Source organism: Brassica rapa, chromosome A03 (assembly GCF_000309985.2).
Source record: "Brassica rapa cultivar Chiifu-401-42 chromosome A03, CAAS_Brap_v3.01, whole genome shotgun sequence".
Lineage (NCBI taxonomy): Eukaryota > Viridiplantae > Streptophyta > Magnoliopsida > Brassicales > Brassicaceae > Brassica > Brassica rapa.
The window spans coordinates 2,573,169-2,591,462 of NC_024797.2; the positions used below are offsets into that span (position 1 = coordinate 2,573,169).

General features: G+C 37.3%; 4 protein-coding genes across 5 annotated transcripts; 2 read left to right on the forward strand and 2 right to left on the reverse strand.

Moving 5' to 3' along the window:
- Window positions 1–1,134: 1,134 nt before the first annotated feature.
- On the reverse strand, window positions 1,135–3,768 carry LOC103856613. Its single transcript, XM_033286612.1, has 3 exons — window positions 2,911–3,768; window positions 2,771–2,826; window positions 1,135–1,436 (listed from the first exon to the last, which is right to left on the reverse strand). Exons 1-3 carry the CDS (start codon window positions 3,083–3,085, stop codon window positions 1,344–1,346), a joined length of 324 nt encoding a protein of 107 aa, XP_033142503.1. The 5' UTR covers window positions 3,086–3,768; the 3' UTR covers window positions 1,135–1,343.
- Window positions 3,769–4,236: 468 nt separating this feature from the next.
- On the reverse strand, window positions 4,237–7,854 carry LOC103856028 (cycloartenol-C-24-methyltransferase). The gene is made up of 14 exons (XM_009133108.3): window positions 7,665–7,854; window positions 7,492–7,592; window positions 6,944–7,010; window positions 6,632–6,705; window positions 6,409–6,493; window positions 6,271–6,326; window positions 5,846–5,900; window positions 5,601–5,648; window positions 5,402–5,485; window positions 5,208–5,324; window positions 5,039–5,122; window positions 4,822–4,947; window positions 4,628–4,725; window positions 4,237–4,524 (listed from the first exon to the last, which is right to left on the reverse strand). The coding sequence occupies exons 2-14, from the start codon at window positions 7,572–7,574 to the stop codon at window positions 4,473–4,475; spliced, it is 1,029 nt and encodes a 342-aa protein (XP_009131356.1). The 5' UTR covers window positions 7,575–7,592; window positions 7,665–7,854; the 3' UTR covers window positions 4,237–4,472.
- Window positions 7,855–8,880: 1,026 nt separating this feature from the next.
- Window positions 8,881–13,164, forward strand: LOC103856029 (protein ZINC INDUCED FACILITATOR 1). 2 transcript variants are annotated; one of them, XM_033286579.1, is made up of 18 exons: window positions 8,881–9,592; window positions 9,667–9,882; window positions 10,112–10,152; window positions 10,238–10,298; window positions 10,379–10,481; window positions 10,567–10,669; window positions 10,773–10,826; window positions 10,907–10,969; window positions 11,097–11,146; window positions 11,220–11,295; window positions 11,397–11,597; window positions 11,684–11,771; window positions 11,934–12,019; window positions 12,119–12,226; window positions 12,346–12,390; window positions 12,488–12,576; window positions 12,662–12,705; window positions 12,795–13,164. In XM_033286579.1, the coding sequence occupies exons 2-18, from the start codon at window positions 9,732–9,734 to the stop codon at window positions 12,884–12,886; spliced, it is 1,455 nt and encodes a 484-aa protein (XP_033142470.1). In that variant the 5' UTR covers window positions 8,881–9,592; window positions 9,667–9,731; the 3' UTR covers window positions 12,887–13,164. The 2 variants fall into 2 exon arrangements, with proteins under 2 accessions (XP_033142470.1, XP_009131357.1); XM_009133109.3 differs by having other exon boundaries at window positions 8,888–9,568.
- An 891-nt stretch (window positions 13,165–14,055) lies between these two features.
- LOC103856030 (protein ZINC INDUCED FACILITATOR-LIKE 1) lies at window positions 14,056–18,130 on the forward strand. Its single transcript, XM_009133110.3, has 16 exons — window positions 14,056–15,342; window positions 15,439–15,479; window positions 15,589–15,649; window positions 15,759–15,861; window positions 15,959–16,061; window positions 16,133–16,249; window positions 16,334–16,383; window positions 16,459–16,534; window positions 16,623–16,817; window positions 16,910–16,997; window positions 17,084–17,169; window positions 17,262–17,369; window positions 17,442–17,486; window positions 17,578–17,666; window positions 17,767–17,810; window positions 17,907–18,130. Exons 1-16 carry the CDS (start codon window positions 15,195–15,197, stop codon window positions 17,996–17,998), a joined length of 1,446 nt encoding a protein of 481 aa, XP_009131358.1. The 5' UTR covers window positions 14,056–15,194; the 3' UTR covers window positions 17,999–18,130.
- Window positions 18,131–18,294: the final 164 nt, after the last annotated feature.

An 18,294-nucleotide genomic window follows, 5' to 3' on the forward strand; every position in this document is an offset into this window, starting at 1 on the left:
TAAGGTACCTGGAGGACCAAAAAAGGCGTGCCATATCCAAAGATCGTGAGAAGCTACCGCCTCTAAGACAATTGTCGGTTTTCCCGATCCACGTGCATATTATCCTTTCCAAGCGGTTGGGCAGTTTTTCCACTCCCAATGCATACAATCAATGCTCCCGACCATCCCAGGAAACCCTCGTTTCTCTCCAATATCTAATAGCCGTTGGAGATCCTCCGGTGTGGGTCGTCGTAGATACTCATTTCCGAATAATTGTATAATTTCGTCTGTGAAATTATGTAAACACGAAAGTGCAGTGGTCTCAGCAAGTCGGAGATATTCATCAACGGTGTCAGCCGCATTACCATAAGCAAGCAGTCGAATAGCAGCAGTACATTTTTGTAGTGCCGTAAGACTCCATCTCCCGGTTGCATCTCTTCTTTGCTGGAAGAATGGAAAGTACTCTTCTAGGCCATGAACAAGACGCAAGAATAAATTCTTATTCATGCGAAAACGGCGTCTGAAAATTGCAGTCGAGAATGTCGGATCTTCGCTGAAATAGTCATTCCATAACTGGTCTTGTCCTCCTTCGCGGTGTCGTTCAACATACTGACGTGTCCTTTGTGGTATGGTTTGGGTCTCCACTATGTCGTTGTATATTTCTTCCACGTATTCATCACAAATTTCGTCCAATCTTGCATCGACTTCATCGGATGAAGATGATGACATTTCTAGAAAATAATTATCTTAAACAAATAAGATTGGATAGACATTTTTATTATAGTTTTAACCAAAATATTATTTTAAACAAAAGGGCAATGTTACATAATCAAATTTCATTAAATTTCAACATTGGTTTCATTGGTTTACTCCACATTAAAGTTCATTATTGGTTTGGTTTGACTCGTAATCAAATTTGTGCTACAGGCTAATAATAATTTCAAGTAAGACTACAACCCAAGACTCATAATCGTGATCGTAATCAACTGAATTTCTAACTATTATATGTTCACATCCATTTAAAACGTGTAGACTCATTATCGTGATACCATTTAAAACGTATCAATCATAGTCATTTGAAACTCTATATGGTTCAAATGTGCACTAGAAGGAATTTCTAAATATTATTTGATGGTATTAGTCCGAACAAGCAAATACTAGAAGGGATCAGACAATCATTCAAATATAGAGGATACACGTTTTTTTCCAAATTTGAAAACAAATAGAGTAGATTACCTAAACTTCAGTGCAGTGGTAGATAAGAACAGCTCCGAGGAAAACAAAGAGAGTTGATTAATACAAACTCTCAGAGACAACTACAACACTACTACTTATACTAAAGGAAACAGAGTCATCCGTGACTCCTACAACACCCGTGGCTTCTGCAACACCCGTGACTCCTTCCCACAAGAGCTACAGACCAAATGCACCCGTGACTCCTTCCCACATGCGTCAACCTGTCAAAACAGAGTGACAAGAGTTAGTAAGCATTTTAAAAAATATCAATTTCGATCAAATAACAGAGTGATCAAGTACACAAATTAGTTATAATACCTAAAAAGCAAGATTAATAAAAAATCATAACATTTCTGACATTAGTTTGAGCTTAAGACTAATTTCCATTTCAGAGAGAGGTTCTGTTTTTGCGAGTAAACGATCAAGAAGCTTCTGTTTTGACAGTTTTTGTTTAATTTCTAAAACCCCCTGTAGCTGCGACAACTCCTCCTCCCTGCCACTCTTCTTCTTCTTACCAGCTTTCGCAGCCTTTACCCCTGGTGGTCTAACCTCTGGATCGACAAACTGCTCTTCTTCTGTATCCACCTCCACAGCTTGTTTGCGCTTCTCCTTTGCCGGATATAAGGAGCACCATTTCTGGTCGTGCCTCAGCTCCCTCCAGCAGTGATCCATGGCGAACTTGTAGCCGAACGTTTTGAAGAAAATGTCTAACGCAGTTTTCATCACATCATCATCGTTTTGCCCACTTCTCTGCTCCCTCAGAGCCGCATCATAGGAGCCAGCAAACTTGGCAACGTCGCTGTTTATCCTTGCCTACCTCTGCTTGCAAGACATTAGTTCTCTCCGTATTGTCCCAGCGAGGAGGGGACTGGCGTTGTAGTACTCAACTATACGGAACCAGAAAGCACCGGCTTTCTGCTCGTTGCTCACCACAGGGTCCTTACTGGTGTTTAGCCAAGCACCAATAAGGATTTTATCCTCTGCTAGAGTCCATTTCCTCCTCTCAGGGTTAGAATTCATACCAGACTTAGCACCAACGTCGGTACCAGACAGCACAGGAGACGCAACAGGAACCTCGCTACCAGACACATCAGGACCTTGACTACCGAACCAAAAAGGTTCTGGTGAATCAAGGTCAACTGTATTTTGACTAAGGAGAAAGCTAGTAAAACTTTGTGAGTTATTAGCCATGGTTTCAATTGCTTCTCTGTGACACTCTACTAGCGACACAGAGGGCTTATTAATAAGCCTTCTATCACTTAACTAATTAAAAGCAATCACACCACAGCAGTTGAGTTTCATTAACTATTCTACTAAGTAAAGTACAATGGTAGCTACTAGCAACTTAAGTTTTTTAACTATTCTACACCAATAAAAGCACATCAAATCAAACCAGCTCATAGGGTGGAAAGCAATTGAGTTTCATTAACTCTTTGACTAAGTAAACCCGCAACCGTAGCTAGCAACTTAAGTTTTGTAGCTATTTTTCCTTCCGGTTTCTAAAACACCACTAATAGTTTTCAATAGTTAAAACACCAGAAAGTTAAAAAATAACCTCGTTAAAGAAACATAGCTGGTACGCCCCACTCCTTTGAATCCTTCTCAATTTTTCTTGAAAAAGAAGAACAAACAATCAACTTTCTCAAACTATAAAATTTGATAACTAAAAGAGATGAAACAATTAAAGAAACTAACCTAGCACATTTATAAGTAACACCAACCCTACTAAAACTATGGTAAAGACCATTAGCTTAGCTCCTGATTTCTTCTTTGTAAGCTCGCCTATTCTCTTCTCAAGGATGAGCAGCTTCTGCTCACGCTCATTGGCTTCACCCTTAAGCTCACTAAGCTCCGTCTGAATGTCCCTCATCTCCTCCTCGACGGCCACGTCCCACCATTTCCAGACGTGGCAGTCTCCATCATCAGCATTGGGGCACGTAATGTACCGTCGGTATGGATCTTTAGGAGTTTGGGAATAACTGTGAACAGGCTCCGACCCACAGTAGCATGTCCTGGGGATTTCATCATCACCCTCTGGTGATGGTTAGTTGTGAATGGCCTCTGCATTCCACTGACTTATCTCAGCTTCAGCCGCGTACATCTCTGCTTCGGTTTGAAGGAGGGAGTTTAAGTCTTGAGAGTTTGATGATGAAGATGGCTGGTTGTAACTGTATTGTCCCATTATCGTAAACCTGAAAAGAAATTGAAAACAGACAGAGTTAAACAACCACTAGAGTTAAAACAAATTGACGAGAAGGAAGCAAACTGGCTAGAAGGAACGAAAACAACATCAACAAAGTGAATTCGAACACATATAAGATAACAATATCACTAAAAAGGTTTCAATTGAAAACAGTTAAGAAACGGCAAATCGCTTGAAACTACAACCTGTTTCAATCCGTATAGACACAAAGAGGATATCCGAGACCGATACAATCCATAAACAAGAAATAACGATTTATCCCCAAAATTTTTCCAAACCCTAATTTCTCAATTTAACTAAATTCTGTCGAAACCACACCACCAAACCCTTAATAGAGAACAGAGAACATGAAGAGTGATCTTAATCAAGAAATCTAGGAGTTAAAGCTTCGATTTACCTTAGCTGGAGCCGAGGGAGCGAGATCGAGAGAGATCGCCTGTAAATCGCCTTTCTCTCCTTAACTTTTTTTTTTTCGGTTTCGATGGAAAATGACTTTTTTTTTTGACCCCACCCAAACGCATAGCCCACGCACCCACTCAGAAGAAGCCACGTGTCTAAGGATTCGATCCGTCTAAACCCTCGCGACGGCCCAGTCCTTCCTCCATTAAGCATAAATATTATTTTTTTAATACCCTAATCCTACGGATTTGGTCTAAGGATTGATCAAAATCCACGGTTGCGGGTGCTCTAAGGACTTTAATAAGAGGGGGAACATTATCTTTTTACCATTTGTCTAAGCGAATCTCAGTAAACCCAAAAATATAATCTAAGGACCACGTCTGTTCGTGGAAGTGTTTCCACGTTTGGATCATAACAGAAGTCGAGAAATGAAGTTTCTGAGATCTAAAATAGAAAGAGATAAAGGATTCCAAGATATTTTGCGCATATGCACGTGACTCAGTGACAGAGTTGCAGCACGTGACATGTTAAGACTTATCCAAAACAAAGTTGCAACAAGGTCTTTCTTTTTAGGAAATGAGAGAAACGCTGCAACAAAAGGAGATGAAACAGAACAAACTTCACTCGACCTACGGACAAGCATCTCTCACCAGGCTCATTCTGGCTTGCGGGCCAAGAAGAAATACATTGGCGTGAATATCTCTCTCCTGTTATAACACACACACATTGATTTAGCATTTTCGCCTTAGGAAAACAGATCTAGTTTTTAAATCTTGAAGGGGAATGATATATAAGTTGGGATTCTCTCACCTTCCACCGTCGACTAATCCTTCTGCTGCCTTCTCCAGAAAATTTGATACCCTTTGGCTTCCTTTAGGTGCCAGTCTTATGTACTCAAGGAGCTTCACCTATAAACAACAATGACAAGTTGGGATATATGAACAACTAACAGTATTAGCTGGTGAGATATGGCAGTTGAGTCAGAGCAAGTTCTTTCTTCTTACCATGTTTTTGGTTATGAATCGTCCAACAGCTGTTAGGCGGAAGCTACTGAGCGAGAAGTGATTTTTGTCCAGAGGTAAGTACCATGGGACTGGCGAGTCCTTGGCCAGATCCTTTTCCCATATTACCTTTACAACAACGCAGATGATAATAGTATCTTTAGATGTTGAACTGTTTGACTTAGGAAATAGAGAGGATCTGTAGTTAGATGATACTTACTTCAAAACCGGCCTGCTTCAGAGCTTCGAGGCATTTTGAAGTCAGCCTGATGTCAGGGAGACCATCTCCAATCTCTATCTCTGCCTGCACAATGCACTCTTTGCTTTATTCATGTCGAGAATAGATCACACATAATATGTATGGATAGATGCAAGAGACCACACTAAACCTTTATCTTCTGATGTTGGGCGTTGTCAGGGTCAAATGCATCAGTCATGCACCACTCATAGGCAGCAAAACATTGCCCCGGCTTTAGCACTCTGTAGATCTCTTTGTAGCATCCATACTGTTGTTGAGATCATAATGACGAATTATGAATGCAGGGAAGAAAACAAACAAATAGATGTTTATAATTTGACTTACTGCATCAGGTGCGTGACAGGTTGCCTCTATAGCATAAACAGCATCAAAAGTGTTTTCAGGGAATGGCATCTTCATGAAGTCAGCCTGGAAGATTAACAAAGCAAGACCCTCATCACGTTGCCAGTTACAAAGTATTTTCCTGTCAAACAGAGGAATTACAACTTATGTAGTAAATACAAGAACCTTGAAATCAACTGACCTTGACAAAGTTGCATGTCTTGTCGACACCTGCAAGTCGGTTTAGTTCCTGCGAGGAAAAGGAATGCCAATGTGAATTATATAACAGGCACTAATGAAAAAGACCAGATATTAAATGATGGAAAGTAGAGTCACATAGTCCACATTCTTGAATTAATCAAAAACAAATTCAAAGAAAGGAAATAACACTTCCAAGCATTTCCAGGAAAAGGAATGCATTATCTAACACAAATATAGATATGTTACCTTGCCTCTGGTGATCTGGTATTCATTATTGTTGATCCCGGTAACAGATGAATTGCTGTAAGAGAGCAAACACAAACAGAATTTATATTATTGAAATACTTTCCTAAGACCATCTCCAATGGCTTACTCTATCTTTTACTCTAAAATAGAGTAACTCTATAATAGAGTTTGATTTTGCTCCAATGGTACTCTATTTTAGAGTAGAAAATAGAGTGATGAACAAAAAAAAAACAAGTTACTCTATATTTGGAGTAAACCTATTTTTCACTCTATTATAGAGTGAGAAATAGAGTACCATTGGAGCATTTTCTACTCTAAACTCTATTTTAGAGTGAAAAATAGAGTGGGGTTGGAGATGCTCTAACCATGACATGTACTCTAAATCTAGTGTAGAGGATGAAAATAATAATGTGTGATCATTTTACCTGAATCGTGCAATTTCTCTCAGTGGTCCACCAATTCCGCATCCTACATCCAGTACCTGTTGAGAAATATAAAGGGAGGAAATGAGCAACTGATGGTGAAGGTTCCACTTTTCGAGCGCTCAGCTAAAGTTATCAAACCTTTTGTCCTGGTTTAACACCAAGCTGAAGAGCAAGAAAGTGCTCGTGACGTTTGATACTCTCTCGAAGTGATTCTCCGTTCCATCTGCAAACCCACAAAAAAACTCACGCTAATTAAATATAACTAGAGTAGTATCGATGTCTGTGGCAGCAAGAAAGAAAGATTTATCGGTAGAACTTCAAACGGAGTTTTAGAAAAGTGGAAACGGTCTAAGATATTGACCTGTGTGCAAAATGGAAGGACTCTCCCCATCCGTACTCATAAAAGCTAGTAGCAAGATCATAGTACTTATTAACCTGCAATATTGTTAGTAGTTGATTAGTCAGCATGATTCATTTCAATACCTGGCTTACTACTACTATTATATCTGTAAAGAAGATGAACACTAATGATAAGCTCATTCAAAGGGTGAGAAGTGCATATACGCTTGTCATCAAAGCAGAGAGAGAGAGAGACGTAATCAGGCATTAGGAATTATTAAGAAAATGAAATGTCTTAAAGTGCTGAAAACATATATTAGTAGGGATTATATACCATGTCAGTGTAATTAGCTTTTCGCTCTTCCTCGTCTCCTCCGTGGAATTCATGATATTGCTCATACCTGAATCGTCGTCGAATCACTATAAGTTAGTATAATGTCCAGTAAGAAAATCATCGTCTAGACGCATACATTTCTACATCTTCGAGAGATGAAACTAGAAGCAACCCAATATTTTTTTTTGTTATCTTTTTAACCAAAAGTCGTTAATGGCCAAGAGAAAAAACAACGAGTCGGGCCCTCCAGAGCGTGACAACAGCCAAATACACGTCAAATATAAGATACAGCACAAGAAAGAGGGACCATCTCAGTATCCCTTCCTTTTTCTGCTGTATCGAAAGCTCACTTCCAAAGAATATTCAATGCATTATTTTCCATTAATTGGCAAAAAAAAACACAAACAAACAAAAAATTGGATAGAAATAGATTCTCGTAACGATATAGTGGATCCACTAATATCAATATGCATGGTAAACAAAACGAGTGTTGTTTAATTGAATCGGAGAACGAAACTACGTTTACGATCGAGAGGAAACAAACGTACTTTTCGACGGCGGTGAGAACATCGGATTTATCGATCTTTCCACCAAGGTTCGAGGCGAGATCCATAGCTCCAGACTTCGACATTGTGCAACGAACGGAGATCTGCAATCACAAACGCGAGAATGGAATATGAGAATCGTAGGAGAAGATGTATCGACGGAGGAGAAGACTTACCTGAAACTCTCTCGAATGAATCGGAGTAGTAAGCAGTTAGTGGGGAAGAGCTTACCTGTGACTTGGCTTCACCTTTATTTATTTATTTATAATAATAAAAGAGATGACGACAAAAGTCCGTCAAATCTTACAGCGTGGCACAGTGTATCGTCACACATCACATAAAAAGCCCACCAACATTTAGTAAGTAGTTTTTTTTGGAGCCGTTACGTTAATGATTCGTAAGCTATTTTTTTAACTTAAACCATTGTCTAAATTAATTTCACTCCCGGTTTTTACAATTATTTTTTCTCTCTCTTTGGAATGTTTTCCATGAAGGAGAGACTAAAATCGATGAAGATCGGTTTACCATCACCACCGGACTAGATAGTTTTCGAAGAAATTAATTAGCATAATAAGATCGTTAGGGAAATCTTATGAAAGTCCAAAACTTGGACTGGGTATCTTATGCTTGTTGCTCAAAATTTTCAATGGTTTTTGGGCCCAAATAAAAGGCCCATCAAAATTAGAGTATTGTTTTTACATGACTGGGTTTCCACGTAGGATCGAGTGTCACTGTCTTTGACCCCACGTGCTGGAGGGTGGGAGAACCGCGCGGTTGTAGGCAAGCTGTGTGGGCAACACGCGTATCTCTTTGGCTCCTCATTATGGGCTCCACTAATATCGCTGACGTGGAAATTTTTCCACTTACCTATCACTATCGCCGCCTTTGGACGAACGACACACACCGAGACCGAGTCAACTAAGTACACTACTATCTTATCTATACATGCATGGAATTGGTAAAGCAGTCTATTCGTGATAAAAGTCTCAAAGCACTAAAGGCGTCACCAGAGCCGGTCCTAGTATTTATGAAGCCAGAAGCCAAAATAAAATATGTGGCTGGAGATATTCGAACTCGTGAACTGTAATACTTGTATTCACAAGCCAACCACTAGGCTACTGAGTACTTAATGTCCATGTGTGGCCGTTTATTTTGTTAATATTTGGTGGCCGGAAGCACAAGCTTCATTGGCTTACTTCCAAGGCCGGCTCTGGGCGTCACGCATAGAACGTCAGGCATTAGATGTCATAGATAATACATAATCAGTGTTTTTTAGCTTTTAAAAAAAAAGTAGACTTTTCGACCTTTGAGGCGGCTTAGTGCAATTGCCAAAGCCTTTCAGTTTTGATTCCGAAGCAGGCTTGTACGTCCTTCTATGACGTTTTTTTTTCTTTTCGAAAGTCCACGAATGTATCATTCTCGCAGTGCATCAAAAGTGTAATCTCAAAGCAGGATGATGCATCTTATCCCCTAACAATACAAACGATCATTGTTGAAACAAACATTAGAGAAAGATAGATCCAGTGCACAATAACGTTATAATCTACAAAAATCAAAAAACATTATAATACACACGTGGTGGAATTTGATTTGCACAATGGGATAAAGCATTCCAAGTAGATGACTAGATGAGGCTGAGAACATTGTTTAGTTTTTCTATATTGTGATATATATCCACGAACTTTCAGTTGTCTCTTTCTTCATGTCTCCATTATCTCTCATGTGACTTCAAAAAACATTCCTACCTACGGTTCCTGTATCCCTTAACTATATATTATCATACGTATATAATAAGATTTACGTATTACTTTAAATAAACTAATTACTTTTCAAAATTTGAATATTAATTTTGTAATTTTCAGTGAGGAAATTGATGAGTGAATTACAGAACGGGGTGTAGAGGACCCTTCCTTAGGTCCGTGAACATTTTGAAGAGCTTAAGATGACACTTGTGAGTGTGACCACCTTTTTTTGCCCTTTAGCTCCATTCTGTATTATATATATAGGCACTCTTAATACATACATGTATTCACTAGAGAATCTGTCTTTCTACTCCAGGACGATAGGGAGAATCTGTGTGGTACTCATTGAATCTTCCTTTACGGTTATGAATATATTATGTTGCCGTTTTCGATTCTATTCTACATTAATTCCTCTCTTTATTTCCATATTTCTTAGGTTACTTCTCATTGAATTATAAGGCTCCTGGTGATTTCCTGAGTTGAATCGGAGAGTGGTGAAAAATGGCGGATGAATACAAGGAGGCGTTGTTAGAGAAGCAGACGACGTACCACGAGGGATGTCCTGGATGCAAGGTCGAGAAGATGAAGCAGCTCCGGACAGGATATCCTTATTTGGAGCTTTCCTTCGTTTGGATTGTCGTCCTCTCCACTTGTAAGTGCTTCTTTGTTTCTCAAACCGCTTTCATTCTGTTAAACTTTGTCTCTTCTATGAGTTTGGTGTCAGAGGGACAAGACTAGTTTTGTTTATTTAAACATGACCTTGTCGACTAGTTCGAACAAGAGATTAAGGAAAATGATTGGCTAATTGTTTTTTTGCTATGTGATGATTCATTATGCAATTTCTCATTGCTTTCTCTCATTTGAATTCATGTGTGTTGCAGCTCTGCCCATCTCCTCATTGTATCCCTTCCTCTATTACATGGTGCGCAATTTGATTACAGAGCTTAACAGCCTTACCACGTCGCTTGCAAGACACTTATAATGTCTCCTTTAATTTGTTTTCATAGATTGAGGATTTTGGTGTTGCAAAGACAGAGAAAGATATTGGGTTCTATGCTGGATTTATAGGTGAGATAACATTTCCTCAAGTCACTTGTAACTATGCATTACCATTTGTTCTAATTGGTCTCTTTCTTTCTGCTTTGTAGCGTGCTCATTCATGTTTGGCAGAGCATTAACGTCAATTTTCTGGGGGATTGTAGCTGATCGTTATGGAAGAAAACCTATCATACTCTTGGGAACTATCTCCATGTTAGTGTCCTTTAAGATTTTTTTGACTTTGTAATCTATCTCACTTTTCATGTTTAATTAACTGTTTATGTTGTTTTTTTTGCAGTGCCGTTTTCAATGCTCTCTTTGGCTTGAGCTTAAACTTCTGGATGGCAATTGGCACGAGGTTTCTTCTAGGTAGTTTCAACTGTTTGCTTGGAACAATGAAGGTGACCTCTTTGCTGCCTCTTTCAACCCTTGGTTTATAATTTTGTTCTGCACACCAAATTGTCATTTGCAATTTTCTAATATCGTTAATGTGAAATTCTTTAGGCATATGCATCAGAGATATTTCGTGATGAATATCAAGCAACAGCAATGTCAGCTGTGAGCTTCTCCCCTCAGATATATTTTCTTTCATGTTTTGACTGTTGGTGTCATGACGCTGGTAACTTTATCTACTTCAGGTTAGTACTGCTTGGGGCATTGGCCTGATCATTGGCCCTGCTCTAGGAGGCTTTTTAGCACAGGTAAGTTTGATCATGACATCCATTCCTTACCATCTAAATGCTTGAAGGCTATATCAGGTCTCAATCTCGCCTTGCTTCATTTTAAGCTTTGTACCGCTCTGATTAATGCATTTTCAAATGTTATCAGCCGGCAGACAAATATCCAAATGTGTTCTCTAAAGAATCCATTTTTGGGAGGTGTGTATTCTTACTCCTATGATTTAACAGTTAAGTGGAACCTCATGGTTTAAATATGTGAATCGCAATGCAGGTTCCCGTATGCGTTGCCTTGCTTTACCATATCAGCTTTTGCATTGGTTGTGACATTACTATGTTGCTTCATTCCGGTATTCATTGTCTACTCTTCTTTGTTTCTATATTTCTCACAGAGTTCTCTAACGAGCCAGTGTCTTTATGTCTCTCTCTCTCTCTCTCTCTCTCTGAGTAGGAAACACTGCACAATCATAAACAAGACCACACCTTAGATGATGACTCGTATGAAATAATTGAAGCTGCAGCTCATGACTCTACCGGGAAGACAGAAAAACACGAAAAGGCTTCTCAAGGGCCTCTGTTGAAGAATTGGCCTCTAATGTCATCTATCATTGTCTATTGTGTGTTGTGTCTACATGATACTGCATACTCTGAGGTAAGTATTAGATCCATTATTATTTCATAGTCTTGTGCTTTTTGTCTGAACAAAAAATCTTCATCACTTGGGATTTGACTATGCAGATATTTGCTTTATGGGCTAATAGTCCAAGGAAATATGGAGGTCTTAACTACTCAACCAATGATGTCGGTACAGTTCTTGCAATCTCAGGTATGCATAACATCCTTGATATGTCTCGTGTTTTAGTGATAAGAACTTGTGAAAATGTCGATTAGAGTCTGCTTTGATTTGTGAGTAGTTAAGCAGTCATGAATGAGTTGAATCCTTACTAATAAAATTGATATTGTGTACTCATAAAAAAATCTGCATTAGGTCTCGGCCTATTCTGCTTTCAAGTCTTTGTTTATCCTTTGGCGGAGGGACTGCTAGGACCTGTGCTGGTCACCCGTTTTGCTGGGGTTAGTTGATATTCTCTTTGATGCTTATCTGCATATTATACTAGTGCATTTGAGTGCAACAAGAGGCAGATCTTCTTCTGACGATTTCTTTTGTTTCAGGCATTGATGATACCAATACAAATGAGTTATCCATTTATAGCTAACTTATCAGGTCTCAGTCAAAGCTTAATGTTGAACTGTGCATCAATCCTCATCAATGTACTAAGTGTAAGTTCAAAAGTAAAACCTAATCCTTTCCCTCTTTCTCCTTTGTGTGTATATGGTTTACATATAAAAAAAGGACAGGCCATGATAAAATATTTCTTGCGTGCTTATGATCCTTTCAGGTGTCTGCCATAACTGGTTTGTTGATCCTACAAAACAAAGCTGTGGTAAAACAAATAAAACATTGTTTTATCTTTCGTAACCCGTAGACCAACTCTCTCTTAACTTAAACTTTTACTATATTTTTGTGTAATAAAACAACAGGATCAGAGGCAAAGAGGGGCGGCTAATGGAATTGCTATGACTGCGATGTCTCTCTTTAAGACCGTTGGACCAGCTGGAGCTGGCATCTTGTAAGTGACTCTTCTGAATGAACATATACTACGTGGATTAAAGCAGTAATAATGTCTTGAATACACAAATCTCTATTGATGGCAGATTTTCGTTGAGCGAGAGGAGACTGAATGCCTCATTTCTACCAGGTTTCATGCACATAAGTTTTTTTAGCCATGGTTTATGATGCTCAAATAATACTTATGCTTAAACACAAATAAATTGAACACATGTGCAGGATCACATATGGTATTCTTCGTCCTGAATGTGATAGTCGTGGTCGGTGTAGCTCTCACGTTCAAGCCATTTCTTAAAACAGCTAGAAGTTGAAATTTATTGGAGTTTGTGGTGATAGTGAAATATATGCGACTCGTCGATTCTTTTAAGTTTAGATTGAATAAAAAGTTATCGAATTTCACTAACCTTAGGATTTCAGTTTTTTTTTTTTACTTTTGTTTTGCATTGTCTAATTTTGGACCAAAAGATTACAGAAACATCAATGACATGATAAGGCACATCAAATGTAAGTACAATAGTACTGTTCCTTATTAAATCCATTGCACGGTTGAGTCGTGGTGGTTGCATTGGTCAAGAACTTTTAAACGCTACCAGTAGTTGGGTGAAGGATCAGATCTACCGGATAGAATGGCATGAGAGACCAATTACTGGGAGATTCTATATGGATTTGATTTCACGTGTTGCATGAATGAAATTTTTCTCCAGCACATGATAAATTACATAGTGAAAATTTGATAAATGTAAGAAAAGAAAGTTAGTTAGCTAACTTTATGGAAAACGCGTTGGAGTCAAAGTTATTGAACTGAGATGCGTTTGGGAGTCAAAATTAGAAGAGAATAAAACTTGTTGTATTGAAGGTTAATAAAATGAAAAAAAAAAGTATTTTACCAAAAAAAATGAAGAAAAAGTAAAGTTGACTGTTACAATCTATACTATTAAAAGGGAAGGAGTTTTAAAAAATCTACCTATGAAAAGTTGTTGGACCCTTTAATTAAACTTAACTATTTTTTTTGGTCTCACCTTATATTTCTCTAACCATGCAATAGTCAATTACCTTATATTTCTCTAACTATGCAATAATCAATTACCTTATATTTCTCTAATTTAGTTTAATAACATATTCTAAATATATATATTCTAAATATATTGTTATAATGATTTTTGATAAGAATATATTATAGATGCGATTGAAAATTTATATTATTAAAAGAAAATATTTTTAAAAATATTTATAAAAAAATTTATAACATCTATATAAAACTCTTTATTTTTTATCCTACCATTAATTACAATAACTATAAATAGTTTAAATAAATCCTATTATTATTTCTCATTTTGTACGATACACTTCTCTAATTATTTTTCTTATTATCATCCAATGTTATTGTTGTTATTCAATAACGTTATATACATCATATATTATGCTCAAAGATGGATATATAATATTTAGATATCAATTATTAAAATGAAATCATATATCATACAACATATTATATCATGTCATCTAACATTATATAATTCTAAATATTTACAAAATCAAATTTAATAAAAAAAAACACTTTAGCAAATCATTTGGTAAAACAAAATTATATATATTTACGTTAAATTATTTTTTATTACATTAATATATTAGAAGTTTCATTCATCTCTTAAAATATTATTGAAGATTATTTTTTTTCTACCATATAAACCAAATGCCGGGTCACACTTGATTGCATGTTTTTTCGAAGTTTGCATGCTTTAAATTAACGAGTTTTCATTAAATCTAAACCAGCTTATGTACAAGTCATCGTGTTTACTGGTTCGACGACGGGTCCAAACTTAATATAAAAGTATTGTTCTCATCTAATTGAAAATAATTTATTATAAAATAACAGACGCACTGAGTCTAATCAATACATAATAATAATTTTGTAACATAATAATGTATAATAAAACTAAAATACTAATTCATATCATATATTTTTATCAACTGAAAAATAACCCGCGCTTTTAAGCGCGGGTCAAAATCTAGTATAAGATTATAATCACAGACAATGAGGTTTGACACTTTGACCCCATAATAAAAGCCAGGCCATCAAAAAGGTAAATAATCTCTCTTTTAGTCAAATTTCAAAATATGGGCGCCGAACCTTTGCATTCCTGAGAAGCATAATCACATTGACCAAAAAAACTCACATTTTGTTTTCACCAAACATATCTCATATATCACCACCACATAACGATTGTTACCTTTTTTTTCTTTTGGTCAAAATAACCATTGTTACCTAATTACAATTAGGTTCCCTTACAATTATTTGAAACAAATATTTCATGGAGTGTGGTCTTATAATTTCTATGGATGTCATTATTTACAGGGTTGAAAGGTGACGAGGAAATAAATTTACTGAAAACAATATAAATGCGAAAGAGATTAATAAGTTGACATTATTAATACCTACTCACATGTCCCTCGAGGACTCTCTATAATAAAATATTATTCCTTCATTTCTGTTTTGACAGAAGAATATTAGAGAACGTGACGATTTTGGCTCCTTTCCATAGGAAAAAAAAACACATTGCATCTTCCCAATTTTTCTGGATTCATATCGATCCCGAGGTGGGTTTTGATTTGAAAAAAATGGCCGAAGAGTATACAGAATGTTTGCTGGAGAATAATATGTACCATGAGCATTGCCCTGGCTGCAAGGTTGATCAGATGAAGAAGTCTCGCAGAGGATTCCCTTTCTCCGAGCTTTTGTCCGTTTGGATCATCGTCCTCTGCACCGGTACATTCTTTCTCCATACCATAATGTTACGTAGAAGAACATGTTTTTGTTTTGTCTAACAAATAGTTTTTGTTTTTTTTTGGTTCATTGTTTCAGCTCTGCCCATCTCTTCTCTTTTCCCATTCCTTTACTTTATGGTGAGTAGTTTACTTACGTTGGATCTTTCTGTTACACGCTTAGTTGAGTTTGGTAATGATTAGTAAAGACTTGTAACCATAATATCTGGTGTGCTTTTTGTGTTGGTAGATTAGTGATTTTGACATAGCAAAGAAGGAAGAGGACATTGGGTTTTATGCTGGATTTGTTGGTTAGTCATCGTCATATTGATCTCTTCTTTTGTTATATATAACCAAGTGGTGGACCACCTTAGGCTATATTATCAGTGTACAAAGTAATGATGTCTATACCTTTTGAAGGTTGCTCTTTCATGCTTGGACGAACGTTAACATCTGTCATCTGGGGAATCATGGCTGATCGTTATGGTAGAAAACCAGTAATTCTCATAGGAACTGCGTCAGTGTTAGTAATCTTTTACATTTTTGATTCTTTAATATTTCTCTCATACATTTGTTTTCTTATTTTATCTAAACAATGCTTCAATTTTTTCTTGTCATAGGGTCATTTTCAATACTCTCTTTGGTCTAAGTGTAAATTTCTGGATGGCCATCATCACCAGATTCTGCCTCGGTAGTTTCAACGGCTTACTTGGTCCTATAAAGGTCGTTTTTCATGTCCTCCTCTTTAACATTTTTAACTTCTCAAAGCTCATCAACATTTGATGAAATTTCAGGCATACGCAATAGAAATATTCCGTGATGAATATCAAGGTTTAGCACTCTCAGCTGTAAGCACAGCATGGGGCATTGGACTCATCATTGGCCCTGCTATGGGAGGTTTTCTTGCTCAGGTTTTTCTTCATTAACAAAATGCATTTCAATCTTTTTGTTTCACTCTTCTTGATTGCTTCTTGTTTCATCTCTGGACCGTGTAGCCTGCCAAGCAATATCCAAGTTTATTCTCAGAGGAATCAGTTTTTGGGAAGTAAGTAATTACTTTCATTACCTCCTCTTCACTTTCATTCAACTTAGTCTCATTGGTCTATAAATCATAATGCAGGTTTCCCTACTTCTTGCCCTGCTTAGTAATATCTTGTTTTGCACTTTTGGTGACCATTGTCTCACTGAGGATTCCGGTAAGCACTTTACTTCTTCATGCTCCATTGAGATTTCTAGTTAACGTGCGTTAGCTTAATCCTATAAATGGTTGTTTTTATTCTTCAGGAAACATTGCACAATCACAAGATAGCTGATGATGCATCATCACATGATGAGTCTATGAAATTTTTGTCCCATGACCCTGAGTCTCATAAAGTGACAGAGAGAAATGAAAAAAACTCTCTCCTGAAGAACTGGCCATTGATTTCATCTATTATTGTATACTGCATCTTATCACTCCATGATATGGCTTACACAGAGGTTTGACTCCACTTCCTCCGCATTCATATTTGTTTATTCCCCCCCCCCCCCCCCCCCAAAAAAAAAAACATAATATCTTCGTTCTTTGCTAGGTCTTTTCATTGTGGGCAAACAGCCCCAGGAAATATGGAGGCTTGGGATACACCTCTGCAGATGTTGGTTCCGTTCTTGCATTTTCTGGTGTGTTCATACTCCTCAATGCTTAGCCCTTTCAACAGAAATGAAATGTTCTGATCACCTAAACACTACTATTACTTTCCTTCTAGGGTTTGGTCTTCTTGTCTTTCAGCTTTCACTCTACTCTTATGCGGAGAGGCTTTTAGGACCAATCGTTGTTACTCGTATATCTGGGGTAACCACTATCCTCTCTTGTTCTTACTGACAAACCATGTGACATTGAGCAGGAACGTTCTAATCTTGTGCTTGTTTTGGATATCTCAACAGAGTCTGGGTTTAGTTCTCTTATCAAGTTACCCTCTAATAGCAAAGTTATCTGGTTTAGCCCTTACCCTGACGCTAAACTGTGCATCCGTAGCAAAGAATGTTTTAAGCGTATGTCTCTCATTATAACTTTGGAAGAATGTGTAATTATGGATTTAGTATCTCATCTCAACAGTTGTGCAGGTTTCTGCTATAACTGGCTTATTCATACTTCAAAACAATGCCGTAGTAAGTGTTTTCAGAACGTTGACTCAATTAAAAATTTAGGTAACACCGGAATTAAGACTAACCTGCCTCATTCTTTAATAAAAAAAAACAGGGACAAGACCAAAGAGGAGCAGCCAATGGGCTTGCCATGACAGGGATGTCTCTTTTTAAAGCAATAGGTCCAGCCGCAGCAGGAATCATGTAATGCTTCAAATTAACATAACTTCTCACCGACAAGAACTTGTTTGTTAAGCGATGTATAGGTTTCTCACTTTTCACTCATTTTTGGGTTTGGTGGCAGATATTCTTGGAGTGAGAAACGTCAGAATGCTACTTTTCTTCCTGGTAATGTGATCTCTTTATATTTTATCCCTATTGTGTTCATTAGCTTACATAAGTTCAGGGCTATAAAGAAGAAAATGGTGTATTTTGAATGTGCAGGCACACAAATGGTATTCTTTATTCTGAATACGGTCTTGGCACTGGGAGTTGTATTGACGTTCAAACCATTTCTAGCTGAAACAAAGCAGTAGATTTCGATGAAATTTTGATGGTATTCAAATTATACATCCGATTTGTATTTTTATTTTAGATTGTTTTATAGCCTGATGTCAAGTTAGATCAGAGAAGACTTGTTTGAACAATAATACGATAAAAACATTAACACTCTTAGCTTTCATTGTCATGGTTCTGCGCCTTCATGCATGGAGGGTGTGGATTGTGTCTAAGAGTTTTATCCATTATGCCAACTAAATTGTACAAAGATTATATAGTTGGAAGGCGATGCACTCACATGTGTGATTCCAAGCTCTAGTAGCTAGTGATTAAT

Bases quoted from the DNA above. Each gene is read 5' to 3' on its own strand.
- LOC103856613 (XM_033286612.1), bottom strand. From the start codon at position 3,085: ATGAGGGACATTCAGACGGAGCTTAGTGAGCTTAAGGGTGAAGCCAAT. The intron at 2,827-2,910 runs GTTAGTTTCTTT...TTCTTTTTCAAG, and splicing joins GTTACTTATAAATGTGCTAG to AAAAATTGAGAAGGATTCAA. The intron at 1,437-2,770 runs GTTATTTTTTAA...CTGTTTTGACAG, and splicing joins AGCTATGTTTCTTTAACGAG to GTTGACGCATGTGGGAAGGA.
- LOC103856028 (XM_009133108.3), bottom strand. From the start codon at position 7,574: ATGTCGAAGTCTGGAGCTATGGATCTCGCCTCGAACCTTGGTGGAAAG. The intron at 5,123-5,207 runs GTTTAGTGTGGT...TGCATTGTGCAG, and splicing joins CCCAACATCAGAAGATAAAG to GCAGAGATAGAGATTGGAGA. The intron at 4,726-4,821 runs GTAAGAAGAAAG...TGTTGTTTATAG, and splicing joins GATTCATAACCAAAAACATG to GTGAAGCTCCTTGAGTACAT.
- LOC103856029 (XM_033286579.1), top strand. From the start codon at position 9,732: ATGGCGGATGAATACAAGGAGGCGTTGTTAGAGAAGCAGACGACGTAC. The intron at 12,227-12,345 runs GTAAGTTCAAAA...TGATCCTTTCAG, and splicing joins TCCTCATCAATGTACTAAGT to GTGTCTGCCATAACTGGTTT. The intron at 12,577-12,661 runs GTAAGTGACTCT...TATTGATGGCAG, and splicing joins CCAGCTGGAGCTGGCATCTT to ATTTTCGTTGAGCGAGAGGA.
- LOC103856030 (XM_009133110.3), top strand. From the start codon at position 15,195: ATGGCCGAAGAGTATACAGAATGTTTGCTGGAGAATAATATGTACCAT. The intron at 15,650-15,758 runs GTTAGTCATCGT...TACCTTTTGAAG, and splicing joins GTTTTATGCTGGATTTGTTG to GTTGCTCTTTCATGCTTGGA. The intron at 15,862-15,958 runs GTTAGTAATCTT...TTCTTGTCATAG, and splicing joins CTCATAGGAACTGCGTCAGT to GGTCATTTTCAATACTCTCT.